General features: G+C 43.6%; 1 protein-coding gene across 5 annotated transcripts in view; it reads left to right on the forward strand.

Annotated features, from left to right (window-relative positions):
- Positions 1-25768, forward strand: part of SMG6 (SMG6 nonsense mediated mRNA decay factor) — a 201254-nt gene that overhangs the window by 26138 nt on the left and 149348 nt on the right. For 3 of the 5 annotated variants that reach the window (XM_010861313.1, XM_010861312.1, XM_010861316.1), the window contains one exon: positions 21116-21177. In XM_010861313.1, the coding sequence (XP_010859615.1) occupies positions 21116-21177 (62 nt within the window). Of the gene's footprint in view, positions 1-16080; positions 19731-20952; positions 20961-21115; positions 21178-25768 lie in introns of those variants that run through there. The other 2 variants (XM_010861315.1, XM_010861314.1) reach the window with 2 other exon arrangements.

The raw sequence follows: 25768 nt of genomic DNA on the forward strand, positions 1-25768 counted from the left end.
TAGTGTCTCTTGTGTCTTGGTGGTTGGAGGAAATTGCTAATGGCTTCAATTAAGAAGGGCAAAGTTTTTTTTCATACTTATATTTTTATGGCTTTTAAAAGTTCACAAAGCCAACACATGTTTATTGTAAAAAGTTTGAACATGCCAAGAAACACTATGTTTTATCACCTAGAGGTAACTGTTATTAACATTTTAGGGTATGCTCTTCCTGGCATTTAGATCAGAAACGTCTCATGCTCATTATGCTGAAAAATCAGAAGAGAAAAATCCGTGCCTAATTTTTAACCTAGAGTCTGGTTGGGAAAGTGGTATTTTAATTTCTTAGGTCAACAGAGTTATCCATATCTTGGTCTTCATCAAAGTAGCGCAGTTAGAGTGACAACCGTAATGTCCTCTCTCGTGCATAAAGAGAAGCTTCTCAAGCCACATGAAGAAGGAAGAGTTCAAGAAAGGTTAGGCATCTAATAGGACTGATTATTGCTTTTGGAAGATTGAGTCTGAAAGGATACATTTCATGGGGAAGCATCTTGAGTGAGGAATAAATTGGGGCATAAAGGATTAAAGTGAGGCTCCCTGGGCTTATAAAATTTATGACCTTGTTTGGGAAGCTGGATTCTTGTTGGGGAAATTTCTAGGCAGTTATGTTGGGGTTGGTTTCTAGGTGGGTGGGAAAAGGGATTGGAAGATCTAGTAAAGGAGTGGTTGCTTTTTTAGATATTTTAATTAAGACATATTTTTGAATGGGGTAATATAGTTTGTATGTCTATATATAAAATATAAATTCTATATATATATAAGAGGGATTCCTGAGTGGCTCAGTGGTAAAGAATCCTCCTGCCAATGCAAGAATCACAGGAGACACGGGTTTGACCCCTGGGTCAGGAAGATCCTCTGGAGGAGGAAACAGCAACCCACTCTAGTATTCTTGCCTGGAAAATCCCATGGACAGAGGAGCCTGGCAGGCTACAGTCCATGGGATCTCAAAGAGTCAGACACAACTGAGTGACTGAGCATGCAGGTATTTATCAGGTAGATATGTGATCGTCCGTTAGTGGTATGTCATACATACTGTTATTCATCTTTGCTTTTTTTTTTTTTTAATATCACTATTGGACTTGGGAGTTAAGAGATCTTTCCATGAGTGATAGCCTGCAAGTCCATTATATCTCTTTAGGATTTGGTAGCTTGTTAGCTTTCGTTAGTTTTGTTCAGCATCTTACATGTCAGAGGCAGGACAGTGCAGAGGTTAACAGCTTGGGTTTGGGGAAGTCCTCAGTTAAGTCCTAGCTTTATCAGTTATTAGCTGTGAGACTCTGGGCATGTTCTTTAATCTGACTGTGCTTCGGTTTCCTCATTTGTAAGGGGTGATAACGGTAGACTAAATGAGATAATGCACGTAGAGCAGTGAGTGGCACATTGTAACTTCTCGTACAGTGGTAGTACTTGTTACTGACATGTTTTTGTTATAATGCTCTTTTAAGCTATTAGGTTTGATTTTGCATTTTTCAGTTTCTAACCAAAGTGAACCATAAGGCTTGATAATTCACAAACTGACAGCCCACTGTCTAAATGCAGACTGTTCATTTGATCTGAGGAGTTCTATTTAATTATGAAAAATTTCAGACACACACAAGAAAATAGCATAACGAACCCTCATACCTGTCACCCATATTTTCTACATTTGTTCTGGCTTCTTCTCCGGTCATTCCCTGCTGAAGTATTTTAAAGCAAATCCTAGATATCACATCACTGCATCCGTACATATTCCACTTCCCTACATGCCTTTAAAAAAAATAACGGACGTTTTCTTAAGTATCACAGGGCCATTCCCATGCCTTTCCTTGGTGTCATTCAACATCTGATCTATAATTTCATTTCCCAATTTATCTATCAAATGTCTTCTTATAGTTGGTTTGTTCAACTCAAGATCTATATTATGTTGTCTCCTAAGTCTCTCTTAATTAAGACCAGCTCTGCCTTCCCTTTTAAACATTTTCTTCATGTCACTTGCTGCTTAAAGAAGCAGGTCAGTTGTCCTGTGGCATTTCCACATTTCTGGATTTGTCTCTGTTTCCTCATGGTATCATCTAACCTCTTCCTCTATCCCCATATAACTCTAAATGAGAGTCAACACAAAAGCATGGTGTGACACTTTGAGCCTTTTTGGCAAGAGTACTTCACTGGTGGGACTGTGTGCCTCATTCTGTACTGTGTCAGGAGGTGTCTGATTAGTTCAATAACCAGAGTTCAGGTACAAATAGATTTTGTTGGTTTTATTTTAAAATTGCAATAAGTTGCCAGCTAATTCTCAAAAAAAATAAATCAAGATCTGGCAACAACTCGCCAGAGCTGAGCGGCCTGCTCTCCCTTAGTTTGTCACTAGCCCGTCCCCTCCTGTGCTCACGTGTTGCTTGCTTACACCGCCCACCTTGCCAGTGCAGGCATTTGATTTGTGATCCATGCTCCCCAAGGGCCACCAAAGTAAGACATTACAGTCCAGGTTTTTTAGGACCTGTTTAGGTTGTTTCTCAGAGATTCCGTTTAGGATTGCCAGGCACATCCAGCCAGGCCTGACTTGGGCACAAGGGAAGTGCCTTCGTCGTTGGGCCATAGGTGTTTTGCTGGGGACGTTGTCACTGGTGCTGACCCAAGACCCACTTAGCAGTGCATCCTGCTGCCCGCTGGCTTGCCGTTTGTCTGCTGCCCAGTGGTGAGCCTGGGGAGTCCAAAGGTATCACTTCTGTTTCCTAATGAAATTTGTGCCTGTGGGAATTGAGGCCTACCTGCAGAGCTCTGGGACAGAGCTCTTTCCTCAACATCCTGTTGCAGCCAAGCTTGGTGAAAAGTGAGAAGTTACACTGCCTAAGCGTGTGAACTGAAAAGTTTTAGGCTGGTTTTTGTGAAGTCTGAATGCCACCCACCATCTGGTTAGATGGTTAGAATAAGCTTTTCTGATCTCAGGTAGTTTTCCCCTTGCCCAGGACTTTGAGTAACAATCTGAAATTTCTGGCAGAGTGAGAACCTTGTTTGCTAAGGTTTTGGACTCATCTGCCTAGAATTTTGTGTGCTGCCCCTGCCTGCATCTCCTGTGTCCATGTTTCCCTGGTGGTTTTTCCTTCGAGACTATGTGATAAGTTCCTTCAAGGCTCTGTGATAAGTTGATGGTTTCCTTTCTGACTCGGAATATATGGCTCTACAAGGCTGGAAGTTATATGAGGTATATGTTTTTTTTTCCTTGCCTTTAATCAAGAGTCCAGCAATGTGAACATTGGCCGACAAAGGAGCACAGCTTCACTGTGAGAAACCCAGGCCAGGTGGCCTGGTAGCACAGAGGTCTCATGTGCTCAACTTGTTTGATTTGCTTGAAGGCTTTTTTTTTTAAGTATGCTATGCAGGTGGCATTTTCTTCAGACCCATCCTTTGTCTTGCTTTTCAGTGCCCCTTGCATAGCTTGTGCACCTGAGCTGCTGCTGTTGCTGCCACCGCTGTGCAGAAGAAGGCTGTGATGTGTGGGTGGTACACGTCTAATGCCTCCACCTTCTCCTTACCCCCTGGCCCCCCACCCATGAACACAGCTATAGATGAGAGAGCATGGTTAGAAGGCAGGCTGCCTTGCCTTGTGTTGGAGTGAGTTCCAGTTCCTAGGGTTGAATCATGATCCTTCAGGTTGGCATTTGTAATGCTAGTGCCACTATGAAGTCAGAATAGCTTTTGACCTGATTTCCTCTGGGTAGCGCAAGCATTGATTTAATTTACAATAATAGAGAAGAGTTCAGTCTCTATGCTGGTAGGTAAATGTTTTGTCCTTGGTAACTCAGTTATTTCATTGCCCCATAATTATATCATCACAGCAGAGAATGTTGGCTTAATTTTTTTGCCTCATACATACAGAGATTTTATATCTGTAAGGTGGACACCGTGTATGTTTTCAGGCTTGCTGTGGGTATTAGCCTCATGTCGTTGATGTGGTCCTTGCCTTTTGTAAAGTAGTTTGCAGTGTGTACCCCATGTCAGTCTCCTCCACCCTGGCAACTATTTGAAAATATTTTTCTGTGAACTGAGATTTGACAGCGTGTGGTGACGGTCATCCGAGTCTCTTTCTGCAGGACAAGGCTACAGCCTTGCTCTTTTTCTCATGCCATAAGAAAGTTATCTCACGACGATAACTTGGTGAGATAATTGTCAAAGAAAAGCAGAACCGGGACTGGGTTTTTTTGGATCTTGATCCTATGAGTGTGTGGTGAGGAACATCCCTACCAGGCGAGGACTGACCTGCCTGCCTGGATCACTGCTGGACTCTCAGGCCGACGTCTGTCTTTGTCTCTTTGTGGTTGGCCGTGAGTGGAAGTTTCTCAAAGTACATTGGCCCTACCTGCAAACCCTAATGCCTCACATGACCTCGGTCACCAAACCACTTCAGGGCTTTATTTTTATCCCAGCCGTTTCGTTTCAAGATGTGAGGTTGGTTTCTTTCCTCTAGCAGAGCACAGTTCTCTAGGGGGACGAAGCAGAGTGCCAGGGTGCAGTTGAGGCTGGTTAGACACCAAAACCACACTCTTCATCTTTCAGGGCTTGAGACGTGACATAAGCCATGCTGCAAACACCAGCTTCCACATGGTGAAGAAACCTGGTCAGAAACTCGCTTCATTTAGTGTTTGTGTTTATTTAATTTATGTCTTTAGACAAGTACAGTGAGGAAGAGGTGGACCTGCCTCATTCTGCTTCAGCCAGAAATCTAATTCTAAGAATGGACACTGGCTTAAAATCCAGTATTTCCCAGCTTAAGGTTTTTCGTCTTCCCCAGGGGCGTTGATGAGAACTCTTACAACTCACCAGGTCTCAGGAAACCGGATTACCAACATATCCTGTTCGCGTGCTTGTGTGTATTCTGTGTTACCCACAGGCCACTTTCCACCCCACGTGACCTTTAGTTACCATCCGGAAAGTCAGGACCCAGATACCAGTCAGATTTTCCAGGCTTTGGTTTGGTTTAGACATTTTAGAAAATGTTAACAGTAGTAATTTTACAGAGACTTTCTCGCATGGCACGCATAGTGAATGGGAAGTTAGACATCCTGAAGGGAGGAAGAAAGGCTGCCCCTGTGCTCTTTTCAGTAACATGTTTGAAAATGTGAACATTCACAAGAAAACTTGCTACTGAAATGCACAGGGACGGAGAAGAGTACTATCTGATTGGTTAGAAGTCGAGTCCATGCCCCAGTTCTTAAGTTTCAAGACTAAATTCTGAAGTTCTTGTTGCCTTCTTTATAAACTTGTAATGCTTATTATTGGAGTTGCTGATAACACACTGCATTGAATATTATTTTAGTCAGCATCTCTCTATGTAAATGGACTGTAATAAGTCAGATCATCAAGACTGCCGTGGCCTGCAGGCTGTACTGTGCAGTCCTAAGCTCAGTCGTGTCCGACTCTTGGCAGCCCCGGGAACTGTAGCCCGCCAGGCACCTCTGTCCATGGGATTCTCCAGGGAGAATACTGGAGTGGGTTACCATGTGCTCCTCCAGGGGATCTTCCCAGCCCAAGGATCGAACCCAGGTCTCTCCCGCCTTGCAGGCAGATTCTTTACCATCTGAGCCACCAGGGAAGCCCTAAGAACTACTTTATTACCTTCTTATGTAAGGAGTTGTTTAAAAAGAAGAACATGTGACAGAGAGATGAACGTGGCCCACAAGGCCTAAACTGTTTAGTGCCTGACCCCTGTACCAACTAAAGGTTGGCCCACCACTGTTCCAGAAGCTGGACGGGTGAAGGCAGGTAACCCAGACGTCCTTTAGGACATGGATTCTCAACAGAGGTGTTTCTGCCTTTTGGAAACACAGTTCACTTTTCGGGTCTGTCACCATGGCATGTTTTGGCAACCCACTCCAGTGTTCTTGCCTGGAGAATCCCAGGGACGGGGGAGCCTGGTGGGCTGCCGTCTGTGGGGTTGCACAGAGTCGGACACGACTGAAGCGACTTAGCAGCAGCAGCAGCACCATGGGATGTTTAGCATTCCTGGCCTGTCCACTAGATGCCAGTGTCTGGCCTCCACTTTTCCAAGTATCCCCTGGGAGGGGTGGAAGTATTTTGGTTGCGAACCACTGATTTAGCACCTACTGAGATTAGAAAAACACCTTGTTAAGGTTTCTTCCTTCATTTCCTCTCAGTCAGAGAAACAGACTTGGCATTTGGTCCTTCACGGCATAGGGATCAACCACAGTGAGGGAATTCCAGTCACTGGCGGAATAAGGAGAATTTTCAGTGTAGAATAAAAAGGTTGTAACGAAGCCATTTAATGAGTATGTTTGTTGCTTGTTCACCCTTCAAGATACTCATTCAAGTTGGCGTATGATTTGTGAAAGGTTTGTTTTGATGTTGGCCATCCCTTAAAAAGCATGTTCCTCTCTACGTGAGAGGAAGAGTAGCCATCTTTGACCTTAACGTCCAGATGATTTTGAGATCTGTGGGAATCTGTACGGTGTACTTGAGAGACTTGTTCAAAGCCAATGTAAAGACGTAGTTTTGGCATCTCCTGAATAACCTGATATCCAGACTTAAGCCAGAACTCTGGGGTTAGAGAATTTTCCAGCCTGGGAGAGCCGACTGAGAAAAGTCCTCCTCTGGCTGCTCCCCAAGTTAGACAAGGGAGCAATCAGCTGCTGATTTCCAGCCAACTGGAATGTATGTGCGGGTGTGCTATAAATCGTCCCCTAGGATCCAGCTCCTAGCCTGCGAAGAAATTCTCATTCCAAGTGAGAATGAGACCCTTCCCCTGCACCCACGTTCAAGCTGCAGCTGCTATAGGAAGGAATGGAGGAGTGAGACGATGTTACTAGTAGTGAGTGGGAGCGGCTCACTTTCTATCTAGCATTCTGTCTGGGGTGGAGGGAGAGACTGCACTGGCCTTTTTGTTTTCTCCGTGTTGCCTTTCTCACCAGTTTCCTATGTTTCTTTAAGTTTCTGACTGTGCTCGTGGAGAGATGTATCTGCAGTCCTGTGATTTGCCTTCCCTCTCCACTCTTTAAGGTCCCAGGATTTCATCTGTCTGCTCTTTTTTTGCTGCCTTGGGTGTGATGTTTGGGCTAAGGTAGAGAATGTGAAATAGCTGTCTTCTTGGCGTGTGATCTTACCCCAGTCGGCAGACTCTTTGTTTGGCTCCAGGGGGAAACTTGGGTATTTCCCCTCCTGAAAGTGTTTCCCTTTACTCATAAATATTTAATATTGAAGTTGCTGCTCAGTTTTATTTTCCCAAGTATTGGTATTTAGGCTCTCTAGACCAGAAGGAACTTAAAATACGATCGAGATGCTTTCTGATGCTCGAGTCCCTGTAAAAATCTATTTACCACACAGTTTTTTTATTAAGAGTTTCAGTGATTTTTCCAGTTGTTTTATTTTCTCTCTCTACTGATTCAAGGTTTATTGAGAGTCTGCTCTGGGAATCGTGAGGCGTCTCTCCTCCTGTTGCTCTTCACATGTCATTCTTCACATGTCATTCAGGCCCAGAACGTGCACCCGGGTGGCGTGTTGGGCCCTGGTAGCATTGCTCTGACTGAATTGTACTTTGGTGTAAAGTCATCATTCAGTTCAATTCAGTCGCTCAGTCGTGTCCAACTCTTTGTGACCCCATGGACTGACGGCAGCACACCAGGCCTCCCTGTCCATCACCAACTCCCGGAGTTTATTCAAACTCACATCCATCAAGTCGGTGGTTCCATCCAATCAACTCATCCTCTGTCGTCCCCTTCTCCTCCTGTCTTTAATCTTTCCCAGCATCAGCGTCTTTTCCAATGACTCAGTTCTTCATATCAGGTGGCCAAAGTATTGGAGTTTCAGCTTCAGCATCAGTCCTTCCAATGAATATTCAGGACTGATTTCCTTTAGGATGGACTGGTTGAACAGTATGAACAGTAAGATCATCAGCCTATATTAAAACAATAAAGAGGTCTAGGGAATTATTGCTGTTTGCATTACCAGGTCTCGTGGAAACTGCGGGAGAAGTTTTTGCTTTTAGTATCAGAGATAGTTATGTGGTGAGTTTTTGGTATTTTGTTTTTAACCTCATGCACATTTACTAATTTGTTAATTCAGAATAATTCTGTAATTATTCCAGAGGTTAGAACTGAACTTGTAACTGGCTTTATAAGTGTCAAGAGTTTCTGGCATGGTTTTTTTGTCATGTCCTTACTACTCCTGACCTCTAATCTTTTATCTCTCTGGCTCCTCTGTTTTCTTTTTTAATTTTATCTTGCAGTACAGTATATACCTTTATACGTGGCCCTAAATAACTTGCTTCTCAGTTTTATATGGGCATTTTTCTCTTTTCTCTTGCTTGTTCAGTTGTGAAGCCTTTTTCTCAGGTCAGCTAATCATCTCTGAGCAGATCAGGATTTTTCCTGTCCCCATTCAGGTCATTTCCATAAATACTTAGTGAATATTTTTGTATGTTGCTCATTGTTCTAGGCACTGCACCTAGAAAGGAAAATGATAAATAGTAGTCCTTCCTTCAAAGATACAGTATAGTAAGAAAAATGGATATGTAAATAAATACTTACAACGAAGTGTTGTGTGTGAATAGAAATATGTACACCATGCAGAGGCAGTGCAGAGGGAAAGAAATTAACTCACGGTGAGCAAGGAAGGCTACGCAGAAAAGTGCCGTGTCCTTCATTCTGAAGACGAAACAAGCTCTTCAGGGAGGTGTGGGCAGCAGAATTTTCTGGCGTGGATTAAAATCATGGTGCTTGCTTCTGAGATTCTTAGTCAGGAGTCTGTCATTGGAACATTTTAGGCGATGGTGCAGATGTCCACACTGATGCTGTCTAATCAGTCCACTGGAACCGAAGAGTCATCACAGTGGATACTTCTAGGCTTTTGATTTGGCCCAAGCTTAGAAGTGAATCCTTCAAATAGTTCTTCTCTGCTTTATTTTATGCATTAGCAAAGGTTGAGTCATCCTACAGTCATGCCTTCCATCATTCTGGGAAGCTTTCTGAGCCAAGCCCAGCTTGGCTTGGGAATAAGTTATGCTTTGTGTTGTAACCATTGGCAATAAGTTCTAGTCTTGCTCTTCACACGCATAGTAGGACTGCAACTACTGAAGCATATGGGAGAGAGGATTTAGAATAATACCTCTGCCGATTTGCATTTTTTGGGGTGTGTCTTTCTTGGTAAAGATACTAGAGTCTTACTCTATCTGATGAGATTTTGAGCTGACTTGCGCCACAAATCTCTGAGATATTCAGCCCTAATTTGTAAAGCAAACTATTTGTAAGTCAGTTGACATTCTCTTTGAGGAATTTCTTCGGCATGTTTTCTTTAAGACTTCTGGACAGATCTGTAAAACAGTATGGCTTTTAAAATACTTTGAAGTGACATGTATCAAAAGGTTGGCTAAGACTCTAGTGGATGCCCGTGCTGCCCTCAGAAGCTGTCCCTTGTGGCTGAGGTAGACTTGGAGTCAGTTTTTCTGGATCATATTCCTAAATTTCTTTTTATTTTTGCGAACATGTTTCTCAGGCTCTTTCCTTGTTTCTACATCTGAAAAATGGGATCCAGTTTGCACCATCAGCAGCTCTGGTATTTAACACCCGTGCAGCTTTCTTGCATCTGGGTGGAGCCACAGACTTTCAGCACGGTCACCTTCATTTTTACCACCTCAGGTTAGAGTTTGATGGGGTTAGGACACACGGGGTAAAGGGTGTTGGCATGAAATAAAGGCTTTTTGTGGGACAGCGGAAGAGGTTGTGGTAATTTAAAGAAAACTGTATTACAGAGTCGTATACATACAGGAAAGGGCCTATATCAAAGCCCTACAGTCTGATAAACTGTCACAGACTAAGCAAACTGTGTAGTCCAGCGGAACTGGTTTTTGACTTGCCGTTTCTGTGCTTCCCTTTCCTTTGAACTCTAAACTCACAGTCTCCCTACACTTTGAATAGGAGCAGTGAGAGGGATAAAGCACTGTAAGTAAGTTCGGAAGAAGTTAATGCTCGTGATTTCCCCGCTTTCTGGCATGCCCAGGATTGATTTTCTTTGTTGAGAGAGGATAAGGAGAGCACAGAGGAGAATTGCATCAAAGATAAGACATTTGAAAGTGTTTGCCATGTCTTTTGAACCAGATATTTTGAGTCTGGGAACCAGCACCCAAAGGATATGACTGACAGAAAACTAGATGGAAGCAGGCCTTCCTCCAGTCACAGTGAAACTGAGTCTGTCACCAAAAGTGCTGTGGTTTTCAGCCTCGAGGTTGAGCACTCTGGCTATTGGGGGAACAGTGACATCACAGCCTGCCTGCTCCTGGAGATGCTTGGGTCCAGCTGGGATGTGGGATCCCTCACGTTCTGTGTTGCACGTTTATGGCCTTGTCTTTGGTGTCTAGGTAAATGCCAGGCTGCGTCAGCTCGTGTTGTCATCCCTGTGTAACCCATTTTTATTTCGGCCGTTTTCTTCCCCAGTCTACTGCTGGCTGCCAGTGAGGTGTAGAGGTGCCTCTGCTGATAAAGAACAGATACAGAAGTTCACATCCAAACCTGAATAACCATTTTTAACTTGAAACACTTTTCCTAGGAGTCGATGGGCCAGAATCCTTTCCTTATTTGGTGCCTTGCTCAAATCCGAAGCTCATGTGAGGTTGTCAGAGCTCCCTGTCATGCTGGCTATTTGCTTTTTTGGTGCCCATGGCAGAATGGTTTGTGAAACCTTCTTTGTGACCACATCTTTCTTAAACCGAACCCTCGTTCTCCTCTGGGTTCTTAGACTAGTTCTTACTCCTCCCTTTCCTGAGAGATTCAGGGGTTTTCCTGTATTGTGGTAGGTGGTAGGCGGGGGGGTGGAGGGGGTATGTTTTCAGACATTTTTTTCCAGACTTTGCACAGTCCCTTGGTGATAGTCTGTAAATGCACTTGTCTTCTTTGACTCTTGAAGAACTACTTCCTTATTAAACAGGCGGATTGGGGATTTGTCTAGAAAAATGTTAGGGTTTTTATTTTACTAGTTTTATTACTGCTATTTTACTGACATGGAGAATAAGCTTTTATTCGCTTTTCTCACTTTTCTTTTTTCTCCCTCCTGGCCGGCATTATCCTCGGGTGCAGTTGTTAAGTGCTTCCACCAACGTGCATGATACGATCTGGACTGGAAATGTCTACTTCCCTTCATGTGCAAGACTTCTCTCTTGTTTGGACCACTGGTCTCTCAGTGAATGATACCCGAGCCACTGATGGGTTTTTCTTTGGGGTTGCCTTAGCTTTTGGCCTTTAGAAACATCCTCAGTGTCATTCCTGGTTCTGCCAAAAGGTTGCCTTTTTTTTTTGAGGTGAAAGATGAAGAGCTCAGAGTCTGGAAGCAGACTTGGGCTGGTCATTTAACCTCTCTGTGCTCAGTTTTCTCATCTGTAACATAGAAATAATAGTAGTACTTACCTCACAGGATTGTGGAGAGGTGAAATGAGCCGATAGTCCTAAGGTGCTTAGAAATGTGCCTTACACGGAGAAGGTGCTGGGGAAGTTTTGACTGTCACTAAGGCAGCTGACCGTAACACTTGCTTTGTTTGGCTAGGCGAACTTGAGTCTGAATTGTGTCTGAGTAGCTTGATGGTACTTTTAACTCCTAAAGCACAGAGCAAGCTCTGTAAATTTAACCTGTCCTTAGTTGGGAGCTGCCCCCAAGCTTCTGAAAGGTGCCGTCGAATAGTTAAAATCAGCTATTAGGCCACAGTTCATGCTGTGTGAATTATATATTTGGGCAAAAGAGTAGAATGGTTCCTCCAGTCCTTTGCTCCCTTGGCTGAGCCTCACTTGTACCTCAGAATGTGTGTCTTTTCTTGCTACCAGAGGGTACACCAGAAATTGTGAAAGTGGGGAGTATTGTAATCTTAGAGCAAACTCACATCCATCCATGTCTTTAGCCCACTGTCCATCACTGTTGATCATTTCTTGTCCTGAGATACAGAAACAAATCATTCACTAAAGGACATCAGCCTAGAGCAGAGCTGACCACTGTGGTAGCCACTAGCCATATGTGGTTGCTTAATTGAAATGAAATAAAACTAAAAATTCAGTTCCTCAGTCACAGGAGCCACCTTTCACTCATTTCCCACCTGTGGCCAATGACTACTGTATTGGTCAGTGAAGATAAGGAATATTTCCATCACCGTGGAGAAATGCTGTGGGCAGAGCTGGTCTAAAGACAGACGTGTATGTGACTAAGATGTACCGTGAGACCCAGAATCACAGAGGCATGTGAAACAGTCTCTGCGTCTAGAGGATAAGGTGTCAAGCTCAGCCTGGAGGTAGGGTTTGGGAAGAGGGGTTTAAGCAAGGAAAGGTAGGGCTTTGTTAGACATATTTAATATAAAGGAGTACGTGCGAAGGCATTAGACAGAAGACTGGGCGTGGCAGCAGTGAGAACACTGTGAGTTGAGGGCACCTCTCTGTCAGCAAGAGGGGAGGCAGGAGGAACAGCCAGAGACCAGACTGGACAGGCTGTTTGTTCGCCATGAATTTGCAGGTCACTTTGTATGAGCCTGCTGGCCGTGGTGAACAAAGTCCACAAAGCCATGATATGTGCGTACAAATCGGCAACAAATGCTATAAGAGCGCGTAAACCAGAACAGCAGTTCTCAAACTTTGCTGTACAGTACAGTCACCTGGGAAGCTTTTAAAAATCCTGACGCCCAGGTTTCACTGCCTCGCGAGGTAAATCAGAAAGAATATCTGAAGATAGAAGCCAGGCATCGTATTTTTCAAAAATTCATAGGCAATTCCAGTGAACTGTAAAGGTGGGGAGCTGCTGGGCTAGAGGGTCAGGATGGCCACCATACCCTCCTCCCACGTGTCCTCAGAGGGACTGTGCTTGACACGTTCAGGAATCAGGAAGCTGCAGGAGCAGAGGAGGTAGATTATCACACAGGACTCTTTGTTGGCCATTGTAAGGACTTTGGCTTTTGTTCTCACATTAGCCGTGGTCTCTTCTTGGCCAGTCTGTTGAGCTGGAATATGGCAGATGGAGCAATTACTCAGGATCAAAACCCTTAATTCCTGATAGTACTGTTTTTCTTTGAACACTTTTGGATTTTGCCGAATTATCCTCCAGAAAGGTATGTGTGTGTGTATATATATATATACCTGCACACACACACACACACACACACACACACACACACACACACGTATATATGTATTTAAACTTTTTATTTTATCTTGGGGTGTAGCAGATTAACAACGCTATGATAGTTTTAGGTGGACAGCAGGACTCAGCCATACATACGTGTATCCGTTTTCCCCCAAATTCCCTTCCCATCCAGGCTGCCACAGAACATTGAGCAGAGTTCCCTGTGCTGTACAGTAGGTCCTTGTTGGTTATCCATTTTAAATACGGTAGAGTGTACATGTCAATCCCAAACTCCCTGTCTCTTCCCCCCATTCTTACCCCCTGGTAGCCACACGTTTGTTCTCTTAGTCTGTGAGTCTGTCAGAGAGAGATTTAAATGCTCATGGTGATGAGTATGTTATTTCCCTCAAGCATTAATATTAGTACCGGACTGTTTTTCTTGAGTTTTTTTTTTCTGTGTATTACCTGGATAATCTACCTTACCATTATCAAATCTGTATATTTTAATAGATTCTTCAATAGTCATTTACTGAATACATATTAAGTACAAACACTATGCTAGGCTGTTTAAAAATATTATTGAAAGGAAATAAGAGAATTTCCAGTTTATTTCTAAAGATGAAATCTGTGTTTCACTTAGTTTGAGTAAGACCTCTACATGATTCTAAAGACTTCTACTTGGTCTGGGCCACTGCTGGTCTCTGTAAATTGAGTTAGTTAGAACTGAACCATTGGGAATTAGGGACAAAGGATCATTTGAGCATGGAATGATCATTTTCTTTGTCTTCCCTCTTTTTTCTCTGTTGCCACTGGAGGATTACAGCAGTTTCTAAACTGGTCTCCTGGCCTCTGAACACTTTTATCTTGCCCCTCCCCCCAAAAAAAAGCTAAAATTTCTAAACAGTAGCCAGAACGTCCTTTTAAAATTAGAGCTTTGCTTATGTCACTACCCTGCTCAAAACCATTCAGTGACTTGATCAAGATCAAACTCTTTAACAGGGACTTCTGCAACTTGGCCCAGCCTATTTCTCCAGCCTCCTCCTTGCAGAATCACTCACCTGGCCAGGCCAGCGTGCCACTCTTGGGAACATCACTCACGCTGTCTTCTTTTCTTAAGACACATAGACGTGACTCTTCAATCTGCTTTTCCTCGGACATCTCTGATGCTTCTACTGTGGAAGTAGACAGCATCCTATACTTGCCCAATCATGGTGCTCTATAATTGTGTTACCCACCGAGCAGAGATTCTCTCTGCTTTGTTCATAGTTCATGCACAGTGTCAGGTACCTAGACGATGGTAAGTAAGTTTTTGTTGAATGAATGAAGGAGTGGGGTGGACACAGGGTGAGAAGGACCTCACTCACCATCATCAACACACTACTGACCCATTCATTTAAAAGATGGTTTGAACTTGTGTATGTGCCTTTGGAAAGCTATTTTCTAGTCGTCCACCTGACCACCAAGTGGGCGCTTCAGCCCTTCCTCTTCTCTCCCACTTTGTGCAGATGCAGAGTTGTCCCAGTTCCCCCATTTTTTTGGGTGGATGGGCATGAGAGTTCCCAGACTCTTTGAGAGAGATGAGTCAGAAAGAAGACTCATTCAGAAAGTAACTCAGTCAGAGCAACAGTGCTGCCCTTTAGCTGAACTTTCTCTCTTTCCCTGTGTACCTTGAGATGCTAAGTTGGTGGCACTTCTGAGCTCTAGGTTGTCAGACCACACAGCACAGGGATTCATAAACCTTAGTCTGGCACTTTCCCTTGATTAGGGTTGTTTTGGGAGAACTTCTGGCCCCCTGGTCCAAGTGAAATGCTGATTGGGCTTGGATGTGTTGTGTTTTCACCGGGCCCCTTAGCCTCATAGTGGCTTCCAAGCTGGAAGCCTTGAGACCCCATTCATATTTCTCTCTAGCTTTCGGGGCATTTGAGGTCAAAAGCTGTGGGAGCAGCAGTCTTTGGCATTTGGTGTGTTTTGTGCTGTCATCACAGAACAGGATGGTGTTTGCTGAGAAGCCGGCAAGAGAGATTCAGTTTAGTTAGAACTCTGCATCTTTGGGCTTTTAGAATTGGAAGGAGCACTGTGGATTGGTGATTCCCCTGCACTGGTAGGTGGGAGGGTAGCTGTCAGAACTTCCTGGGGGGGTGGCGCTTCTTTTAAAACAGCCAGGAGCATCATTGCTGTTTCCACTGTGTGAGTGGTAGCCCTCAACTGTTGTGCAGATCCATACATTTTTTGAGACCCCAGTGTTACAGATGAGCCCAGGGATCAGCAAGCTTTTTCTGGAAAGAACCAGATAGGATTTTAGGCTTTGGGACATACACTCTCTGCTACAGCCACTCAGCTCTGCCTCCATAGGGGGAAAGCAGCCACAGACAATACGAAACAAGCAAGTGTGTCTGTGTTTCAGTAGAACCCTATTTGTGGACCCCAACATTTAAACTTTATATGATTTTCATGTGTCATGAAAAATTCTTTCGATTTTTTTCAGTGGTTAAAAAACATACGAACTACTCTTCGCTCATGGACCATACGAAAAAACCCTTTGGCCATAATTTGCTGACCCATGATCTAGCCCAGGGTTTCCTAGTCTGTCTGTCTTTCAGAATTACCTGGAGACATTTTCAAAATGCTGACTCTGAGGCTACTTCTCCCCTCCCTGAGGACTCTGATCCTGAAGGCCTGGGGAATCTGTATTTTTTACAGAAGGCCTTCTTGTGATGTGTACATGATCAGGGGTGTGGAATTGCTGATACTCATCTCACCCGGCCTTCTCATTTTATTTTTTGTCTGCATCACTGAAAACCTTTATTACATTTTATACTGAGTATTATTCCATTGTATGGATAGAGACCACATTTTATTGGTCTGTTCATCAGTGGATATGTTTTTCCGTTCTTTGGCTGTTGTGAATAATGACCTATGAACATCTGTGTGCCAGTTTTTGTGTGGACATATGTGTTTGTTTCTCTTGGGTATATACCAAGGGGTGGGATTGCTGGGTCATACGGTCACCTCCTTCCTTTGCACACACTTGCATCTTAGGATGTGGTCTCCCCCACCGGCGCTCACACGCCTGCCTGCCCTATCCCGCGTGAGCTTCCTTCGCCTTGAATGCCCTGCTGAACCCAGCACCTGCACGTGTGTGTTCTCAGTTTCCCAGTCACGTCCAGCTCTTTGTGACCCCATGGACTGCACAGATTGTCCGAACTGTCCATGGGATCCTCCAGGCAAGAATACTAGAGTGGATTGTCATTTCCTCCTCCACAGCCTTCTCATCTTATTGAAGAAAGAGCCTTAGAAATTTTATGTGACTTGTCAACAGTGTAGCAAATCAGTGGCATAACCAAAATTCAAACCCAGGTCGTGAACCCAGTTCAGTGGTCTTTGTTCAAACTGTTCTATACCACTTCCTACCCCCGTAAACAAATAAGCCATAAATACAGAATAGTCACAGATGCGTGATTCTTTCTCTTTTCTTTAAACCTAGTGCAAGTCACCCTCCCGAGAGCCAGCCAGTACTCTGAGCTCGGCTGTCCCCCTGCTAGCCGGGTTTTCCGGAGCTGACTGCTGATTTGCCGTTCAGCCCCATTTCCCTCTGGTCTGCTGGCTCTAAGTAGGGGAGATAATGAAGCAATAGCAAGTAAATTGCTTTCGTGTAAGACTTTGTTGAGGCAGCACTAAGCTGCTGTGTGAGAGTGAGAACTGTTGTTTGAAGGGGTCCCTAGTTTTAAGAGGCATGTTTTACACTTGAGTTCACATGGCTCCAGTCCAGCCATTTAAGTAGGACATCGCTACATGGAGTTTGGGCTTAATTAGAGCTAATTGAGCTGTCATCCTGCCCAGAATGGTTCAGGGGAGAAGAAACTGAAGGTGAGGAGTAATTCACCATACCTGCTCCACCTCCGCCTTGGCGGGGCTCTTTGGGATTTGAGGATTGATTTTTGTGGTTTGCTCTGTCTTGTCCCTACAAGGCATCTGAGTCTTGCCACGTGACTTGCCTTTGCATTGTTCTTCATCTGTATCCTGGAAAGAGGAATCCCGGACGTTCTAATGAACAGTTTTGTTCCTACTGTATGGCGGTTATACTGCTGACTTACCCTTCGGCTTCCACGTTCTACATCCTCACTTTCTCTGTCATCTTAGATCTCCCCGCCACAGACTTTTCTGCCCGAGGGACAATGACAGGGAAACACAGTCCTCCTGTCACCCTCATAGTCACAAGGCCTTGTCCTAGGTTTCGGGGCATAAATGGGGAGTTGGCAAGTTCATATGTTATTTGCTTACCTTTTATTCTTGGACTGCAAGTTCTTTGGCTTTGAGGACCCTGTCTTGTTAGTCTCCTCTTGCTTGTACCTGGCAGGGGGCACTGGGGTGAAGGTGGGCGGCTTCATCTCTGTGCTCCCAGTCCTCTCCACCCTGTAATCTCAGCACTTGAGCTAGGTGATGACTGGGCTTTGATGGCAGGCTCTGAGAGTCCTTGACTGTTTCTAACAGGTACCCTTGAAACTTGGCCTTCCCCCACGTTGTGTCATATCGACGGGTATAGAGCCATTTTTAATACTTGGTATATAAAAGTAGAGGCATTCCAGATGAATAAATTAGAGAACGATAGTTTATATTTCCCCAAACCCTTTAAAGATGCATGCTGGAGTTCCTCTTAATATTAAGTTTTCTCCTACTGTCCTTAAAATGATTAACTTTTCAGATATTCAGTTTTCCATACAGCTCTTTCGAAGGAGGAACAGCTCTCTAAAATTGAAATTGGGCATATTTCAGAGTCCTCTCCTCTGGTGATACCTCACTGCCTCTCAGCAGCTTCTTTCTCCTTCCTTGCTCTGCAGTTCACAGAGCACTCAGGCAGTTCTGAGTGCTGATAACCACCACAGGCGTAAGACATTAACTCCTCAGAATGCTTTAATTTGTATTATTTCGTTTTATCCTTTTAGCTCTGAGTTAGGTGACATCAGTGGTAGAAATTCCATTTTACAGTTTAAGAACAACCCAAACCATTTTAACTCATAATCCCATAGTTAATGGCCGGTATACTTTACTGTGAGTGTCGTACCCACTATTAGTGTCTCTTTGGGTCATTGCTTTTAGATGGTATAGAAGACTCAGGTGTCCACAGTGAGTTGGTTTTGGACTTTGAACCAAAGAGCCAGGCACCCTTTAATAATTCTAACACCTCTCAGCGCTAACACCCAAGAAGCATTTTTGGTTTCTGGTGACCAGTATGTAATTGCACAAGGAAGGTCTGGAGGCAGATAGCTTCACCATACGAGGAGAAGTGGTTCTTTCTCCACCTGGGAGACCATCCAAGTGCCCTGTTAAGAATCGAGAAGTTCCAAACGTGAGGCCAGTCCGGGGTGATGTGTTGGAGAGAGAGGAAGCTCAGACTGAGACCTTCCTTACTGTGGACTTGGTGTCAGTTAAGTTGTCCTAAAGTTCTGCCTCAGCATGTGCTGACTTCATGTTGATATCTATGATGATGCTTAGTCCCATTTTAATCAACGTGGAACAAATCTACTTTCTCAGAATAGCATGCTTTACCTCTCTGTACAATGTATCTACATTTTAGCTCCTTTCCTGCTCAGAATATTGGTGACAAATAGAGAGAAACTATATTTAGGGTAGCAGGTACTTTCAGACTAAAAATAAAGCAGTGGTTCTCATTAACCAAGGTCAGAGAGAATGTGTGTGTAGTTTGAGTTTGCTAAGATTCCCTTCACTGTCACTAGTTGAGAAACAATGCATCGAAATCCGCTTTCTACTGGATACAGTTAAAATACACTAATGGTAGGTGTGAACTCAGATAATTAAGTCGGAGTCATCTGCTACCCTGAGGGTGAGACCTTTGGGAAATACGTAGCTAGAATCACAGTATTAAAAGAACCCATGGTGCGCTCGTTTTATTGCAGGAGGCGTTGTGGGTCACGCAGTATGTTTCCTGCCTAATCGGTAAAGAAAATTGGAAGAGAAAACTGAACTACTCTTTTAGTGTTCTTCTTCCCTCATCAGCCCTTCATGAATAAGCTCACCAGTTCTCTTCCTGAGACAGATGGCAGTTTAAGGGGAGGAGAACTGTTTTGAAGTCAGAAGACCTGGGTTCAGGTTCTAACTCTGCCATATACTGGTTTACGTTGCTTCAGTTTTTGAGCTGTGTTGCGTTGGGGGATAATAACTGGCTTGAATTAAATGGGTTAATACCGTTTATCCAATGACCTTGTATGTATAAATATAACTGGTTATGGATGAGTTAACCAGTTTATGATTGACAGCTGGAAAAAGGGACAATTGAGTTAAAACAGGAATAGAGAGAAATATGTATTTTTATCTTTTTATTTTGAAATAATTTTATACCCATGGAAAAGCTATAAGAATAATACAAAGAACTCCTGCATATGCTTCACCTGGTTTCCCCAGTTATTAACGTTTTACCACTTGCTTGTTGGGAGAGGATGTTCGGCTGACAGTTGAGTGTTTACAGCACGCTGAGCGTGGGAGGCACTGTTGTCTCCACTGTGCAGAAGGGAAATCTTTGGGAGGTTCCATTTGTTGAATCTCCATCGTGTAAAAGGGAAAACTCAGGGAGGTTACATCTGTTGCCTGAGACCCCGTAGCAGGTAAGTGGCAGAGGTTTGAGGGGTAAGTTTCCACTACCTTCCTTTGCATTCTAGCCCAGGCCTTGCCACTAACCATGGCAGAACCACTGACCATTCGTTTTGCAGCAATTCCTCGTCTTTCATTTCTGTTCATGGAACCCAGTGTCCCCCCAGTCCTGACTCACCTCTCTATAGAGACAGGTTACCTTCCTTAAAGTATCCTTTTTAACTCCAGAATTCGATGTTTGATCTGATGTTGCTGATTAAATGTAATTCGTTTAAGCAAAAATAAAGACTGAAAGACTGAAGATTACATGCAGTTTGTGGTTGAAGTCGCTGGTGAGGTGAGAATGCCCCCCTTTCCTCACACTCAGTTTCCGTGTGAAATTGGTGGCACTGCCACAATTTGATTGCTTTTCTCTTTTGCAAGAGTATAAGCCTTTTGGGCAGAGCATCCAGGGTGCTGGACCGTTCCTTGTCCTAAGCACCCACTCTTGAGGGATTCTTGATCCTTCTTCCTGTCTGGTTACAAGGCCCTGAGCACATTTCTTCCAGGAGACCAGGGAGGATGATAGGGTTTGATTCTGAGATTACTCCTACTGTCTTTGAAGTTTTTTCCCTCCCTTGTTTTGCTCAGAAGAATCTCTCTCCTAGTTTTTGACAGAAGTAGATTTTCTAGAACCTTGAATTGAGGTTGCAAATTTGGTGACTCATGGATGTGAGCCAGATATGGCTGGCAGATGCATGTTTTTGGCTTGCCTAATGTTTAAATTTTTTGTTGTTGTTGTTAGTAGCTAACATGTAAAAGTCAGAGGATTTCACATAAAAAACCAGCACTCAGTTTTTATTTAAAAGAAGAAAAAAGAAAGATTTTAACTTTGGTTTTAAAAGCCAGAGAAATACAATTTGATGAGCTAGTTAGTGGTGGGTTTCCTTACCCTTGGTTTCCAAAGAAGAGTTTTGCTTTTGGGGTACATAGAAAAACAGCTCTTAAGTAAGAGTATGGACTTATGCAGGATCATCATTATTCCTGTCTTGCCCTTGTCTCTGTTTCATTTTCATTGTATGAGGCCAGAGTGACTTGTAGATGGCAGAGGGCGACAGGCATCTTGCTTTCTGCGCTGCTTGGCTGGTACTCAGTGCTTCGCTCCCTGCACTCAGGCACTGCTGCCAGCAGGGGGTGCTGTCTCCTCACTGAGCCTGCAGTCCTCTTGGCTCAGCTGAGCAGCAGCTGTTGGGCATGGGCTCTGGGTCTGTGTGAGAGTTTGGGCATGTTCATTTGGTTCCCATCCCTAGTGCCCACCCCTTAGACCCTGGCCAGGTTATTGTGTCACTAGGGACTCTGTTCAGTAACAGGAAACTGGGGAAAGTTTAATTGTTTTCTCCTCTCTCTTTTTCCCATGCAGCTGAACAAAAGGTTCATCCTCAGTTTTCTCCATGCCCATGGGAAGCTGTTTACCCGGATTGGGTAAGTGTGCAGGATGTTTATTTTATTTTCCTACATTACAAGTCATTTTGGAATTTAATATTGTTAGCAACTAGACTGTGTTTGTAACTGAGGGCACAGGGTGTGAATTCTTAGGGGCCTCCACCTTCCCTCCCCTTCCCTCCACTCACTCTCCTCCAGTGCTCATGAAGTTTGGGAAATGTTACTCTCCCCGCCTCTGACTCCCCTTTCTCTACCTTTATTAAAACCCCCTTTTAACCACAGTCTTTTTCCACCCCCCAACCCTAATCCCTCTGGGTTTCTCTTTCCTCTGCCTTCCGGCTCAACCCCTAGTGAGCTCCTCAAGGAAGTCATGCTCAGTCCCTGGGTGCAGCTGCCAGGGGTCCTCCTTGGGGGAAAATACTATCCACTCACTTTCCCTTAAGGAGAAGGGAAAAAGAGTGGACAGTGATTTTTTTCCTCCAACAGTTTCTCCCACTTCAAACCATACCCCTTCCTCCTGTGCTCAGTGTCTGGCACCATGTTGCTGAGCTCAGTCAATGCTGAGACTTTTCTATAGTCTCACTGGCCACCATGGATTTCCAGATAAATCTCAGGGAAGGTGGTGTGTGGGAGACCCTGTCGTTTAGCGCTTTAAGTCTGGGGAGAGACCACGTTTCGAGTGTTCTTTTGGTGGGTCAGAGTTTCTCCTGACTGTGAAGCCGGCGCCCCTGTGCTGAGTGCTTCGTTATTCCAGGAGAGGAACAGGTGGCAGTGCCCACAGGTCTTCTCTGCGTTGAATACATTCTGAGTTGGAGGTTTTCTGGTGAACTACCCTTTGAGGTGCTTGTTTTAGACTCCAGTTGCTCCAGTTGTTGTGTTTCCCTTTCGCTTTCTGTCATAACCTTGTAAGTTTATCTCTTAACGCTCTAGAAGGTTTCCTTAGTGGGAGAAGCTGAAAGGCTTTGTCCTGTTCGGAGGAACACTGTTGAACGTGTTGGCGGACTAGAAACTGTGCCTTTTACATACTCATGTATCATCAACCTGGGCAAGAGTGACGAGGATGGCCGTAGTCTTGAAATGACTTGGAAAACTTGGAGCAGTGCCAGTAGATGCCTGTCTGCTAGTAGATATATGTGTGAAGTAACCACTCAGCAAAGGAAGCTAGGTCCCTCAGTAGCAACACCCACCCCCCCCCCGCCCGCCCCACGCCAGCTCTACTCTGGTGGGAGTTTTTGCTCAACACTGTTGTAACCCTAGTGCCTGGCATGTAGTTGATGCTCAGTAAATAGCTGTTGTAGGAATAAGTGAATCATTACAAGAAATGGGTAGATTGCAAAAGACTGGAGAGAAGGAATCTAGAATTCTTTTGGGTCATCGTAGACCCAGGCCAGTCACTAGTGAATAATGTGAAGCTGCAGTTTCAGGGTGGGTAAGACGATATTATTTCATGCAATAGCACAGCATATCAGAAAAAACTACTGTACTACACTTAAAATAGGTGCTGTGATTCTTCATCTCTTTATTCTTTAAAAATTCTCATTAAAAAAAATCTTTCCTTTAGTACCTTTGTTGTCAGCATCTTCTCTCTGTTTTTCCTTTTGCTGTGTTTGCCCTTTGAATGTTTATGTACCATGTTTGCTCTAAGGCACGATTTTTCAACCTCTGTACTATTGATATTTTGAACCTTATAATTCTTAATTGTAGGGGCTGTCCTGTGTTTAGCAGCATCCAAAGCTTCTACCCACTACAGGCCAGTAGCATCCTTTTCCTTCACCCCCAGGTGTGACAATTAAAATGTCTCCAGACATTGCCAAATGTTCCCTGTGGTGCAGAGTTACTCCTGATTGAGAACCACTGCCGTAGGCATTTCTCAGCTCTGTTAGAAACTTCTGGGACTAAAAAAGTTAAAAGTCTTGGTCTAGAATATAGGAATGTTTAGGATATATATATATATATTATATATGTGTTATATATATATACATAAAATCAGATTATGCATTAGTTAAAACCTTATTTTTCCCCCTTTTAAATTTCTCATGTTTAGATGTGTTTTGGAGGAAGTTTGGAAAAGAGTCGCAGTAATGATTTAAAAAAAAAAAGCTAGAAATGATTTCTGAGAAGATAAATGAATTTTTTAAAAATAAGATAACCAAAGGTTTACTTAGAGACAGCTGTTGGGGGTACCCTAACTGTGTTTAACTATTAGAGTCATAAGCAAATAGTTTTGATTTCTGTGGGATGACAGCAAGAGAAAAATAGGCTTATGTTGCAGCTGGAGAGGTTTGGGTTATATGTAAGAAAATTTCACAGAGGGAAGGTGTTCAGGAATTTTCTTCTCTGTTGAAAAATGAGCAGATTATCTCATTTGTCAGAGGTGGTTTCCTGTGGTCCAGATTATTTTTCAAGATCTCTTCCATTCCTGCATATAACCAACTCTGTTGGCAAAAAGATAAGGCCGGTCTAGTTCCACCTTCATGAACACTGAGTTGTAGTAGTGTTCACATGAGGAAAATGCATGTAAATTCTGGGCACTTCAGCCCCTCAGTGAGTATTCCTCTCGTGCTCTCTTGGAGGTGAAAAGAGAATTGAGCCCCATATTTATTCTGGAAGGCAGAGAAACAGCAATAATTTTTCTATTGGAAAGAAAAAAAGCCCCAAACTATAGAAGTCTGTAAGACCAGAAAAGCGATGAGCCCAAGCCACACACAGCAACATGGACTGCTGCCTAATTACCAAGAAGATGTGAAATGTGGGAGGCGTTGAAAATGAATTAAGAGTGAGGAGATTGTAATGGGGAGCAGCTGAAGACACATCCACTGTCCCGCCTGCTTGCTGAGAAACGCCCCAGCAGCGTGGCCCTCCCAGTCTTCGTCCTCTGGGCCCGTGTTCCCTGCTGCCTCCGAGTGCACTTGAGGGCCTACTGTGTGCCACACCAGTCTCCTTTCTCTCAGCAGCTGGCAAAAAAAGAAATTCCAAGTGTTTGATGGAATCAGGTGTCAAGAAGAGTTTGTTTTTCTCTGCTGACTAGTTCTAAGACCTCGAGAGGGAACGAGTCAGAGCGTCTGTGGGCTCTGGTTTCCTTATCAGTAGTTTAAACAGATGAGCTCCAAGGTCTGTTCCAGTCCTTATGTTCTATAGCCCTGTGATTTTTGTTTCTCATGGCTACCCTGTCACACGGCCGAGTTGTTTGGTTTGGTTTGATTTTGCTATTGGTTTGCTCCTATCTTGTACAGTTTTTAAAAATCAAGATGTTAAGGAAAATTAGGGAGCCTGATTCTTTTCCACAGAGAATATTGTCAGGCCAGCTGTGTTCCCCAGTATCTGAGAGATCGGGTCCTGCCCCGTTACTCACTGTCTGAGTCACACCCGAGTCTGGTCCCAGTGCTGTCTGAAAGATTGATTTCTTGAAACTGCCATTCACAGGAGACTAGGTGTCTCTCGAGATCTCTTCAGAAAGCGATCACTTCAGCCGGAGAAATGCACATCCTACAAGTGATCATACAGTTTTAAAAGACAGGGCCAGAGTCCTCCCGGGCTCAGGGAACAGAATCGGGCAGGAGTGCTGTGTGGCTCCTGACAGACACTGGTTCTCCCGGGGAGGGGCACAGCGGACCCGCCTGGGACTCCTCTGAGGGGTCGGGAGGCCGGCCATCTGTAGACTTGGGACTCGTGATGAAGAGAATAATTTAGCTTCCCATTGTAGCCTAGGTTGAAGTTGCCACTTTAGTTTTTTACTTGCTTGCCGAGTCATGCTCTTTGCACACTTTCAAGATCTCTTGGAATTCAAAGACTCATGTGTTTATTTTGGACTTTGAATTGTTAAAAATATTATGTTTGTGTCTTGATTTACTTTTTAAAACTAGAAGTGTATTATATACAAAAGCCAGAAGTATCCATCGTAGGGGAAATCTTTTTACCGTATACAGTGCTCGTTGTAAAATATTTAGAAAACCCAGCAAAAAGAAGAAATAAAAAATTATTCCTATTCTCACTATCCAGTGGATAGTTATCCACTGTTAACACTTGATGTATATTTTTATCTTCTCTTCCATACATCACACACATGCATTCTCTTATTTATTTTTTATAAATATCTATAAAAGGGATCACATTAAACTACTTTAAAACTGTCTTCAGTTAATATATATTAAACTTAAAAACAATCTAATACAGCTTCTAAAAAATATAATTCAGTTGTATGGATATGCCATCTTAATTATTTGTTGTTGTTGGACGTTTTAGGCTGCTTCCAGTATTTTGCTGTTATAAATTGCCATCTTTTTATGCTTTCTCACCTCTTTCTCTATTGCTGCTACTGCTGCTGCTTCTTGTGTAAAACTTTTACAATTATTACATAAGTAATATATAAAAATCTCCTTGTAAAAGTATAGTGTGCTTTTCTAAAATTTCTTTCAACTCTTTCCCAACCCCTGTGCCCTCCAAAGAGATAATGCTGGATACCAGGTTGTGTATTCTTTAGACCTTTTTATTGCATTTGCATAATTACTTATGTAGCCATAAAAACCATCATTTTATTTTGTGGTTTTTTTTCCTAAACAAATTGTATTCTGTCATTATCCCAGTGTTAGTATAATTTTCATTCTGCAATATGGAGTGGAACAAAGAGAAA

Source organism: Bison bison, unplaced genomic scaffold, assembly GCF_000754665.1.
Source record: "Bison bison bison isolate TAMUID 2011002044 unplaced genomic scaffold, Bison_UMD1.0 scf7180017864472, whole genome shotgun sequence".
Classification (NCBI taxonomy): Eukaryota; Metazoa; Chordata; class Mammalia; order Artiodactyla; family Bovidae; genus Bison; species Bison bison.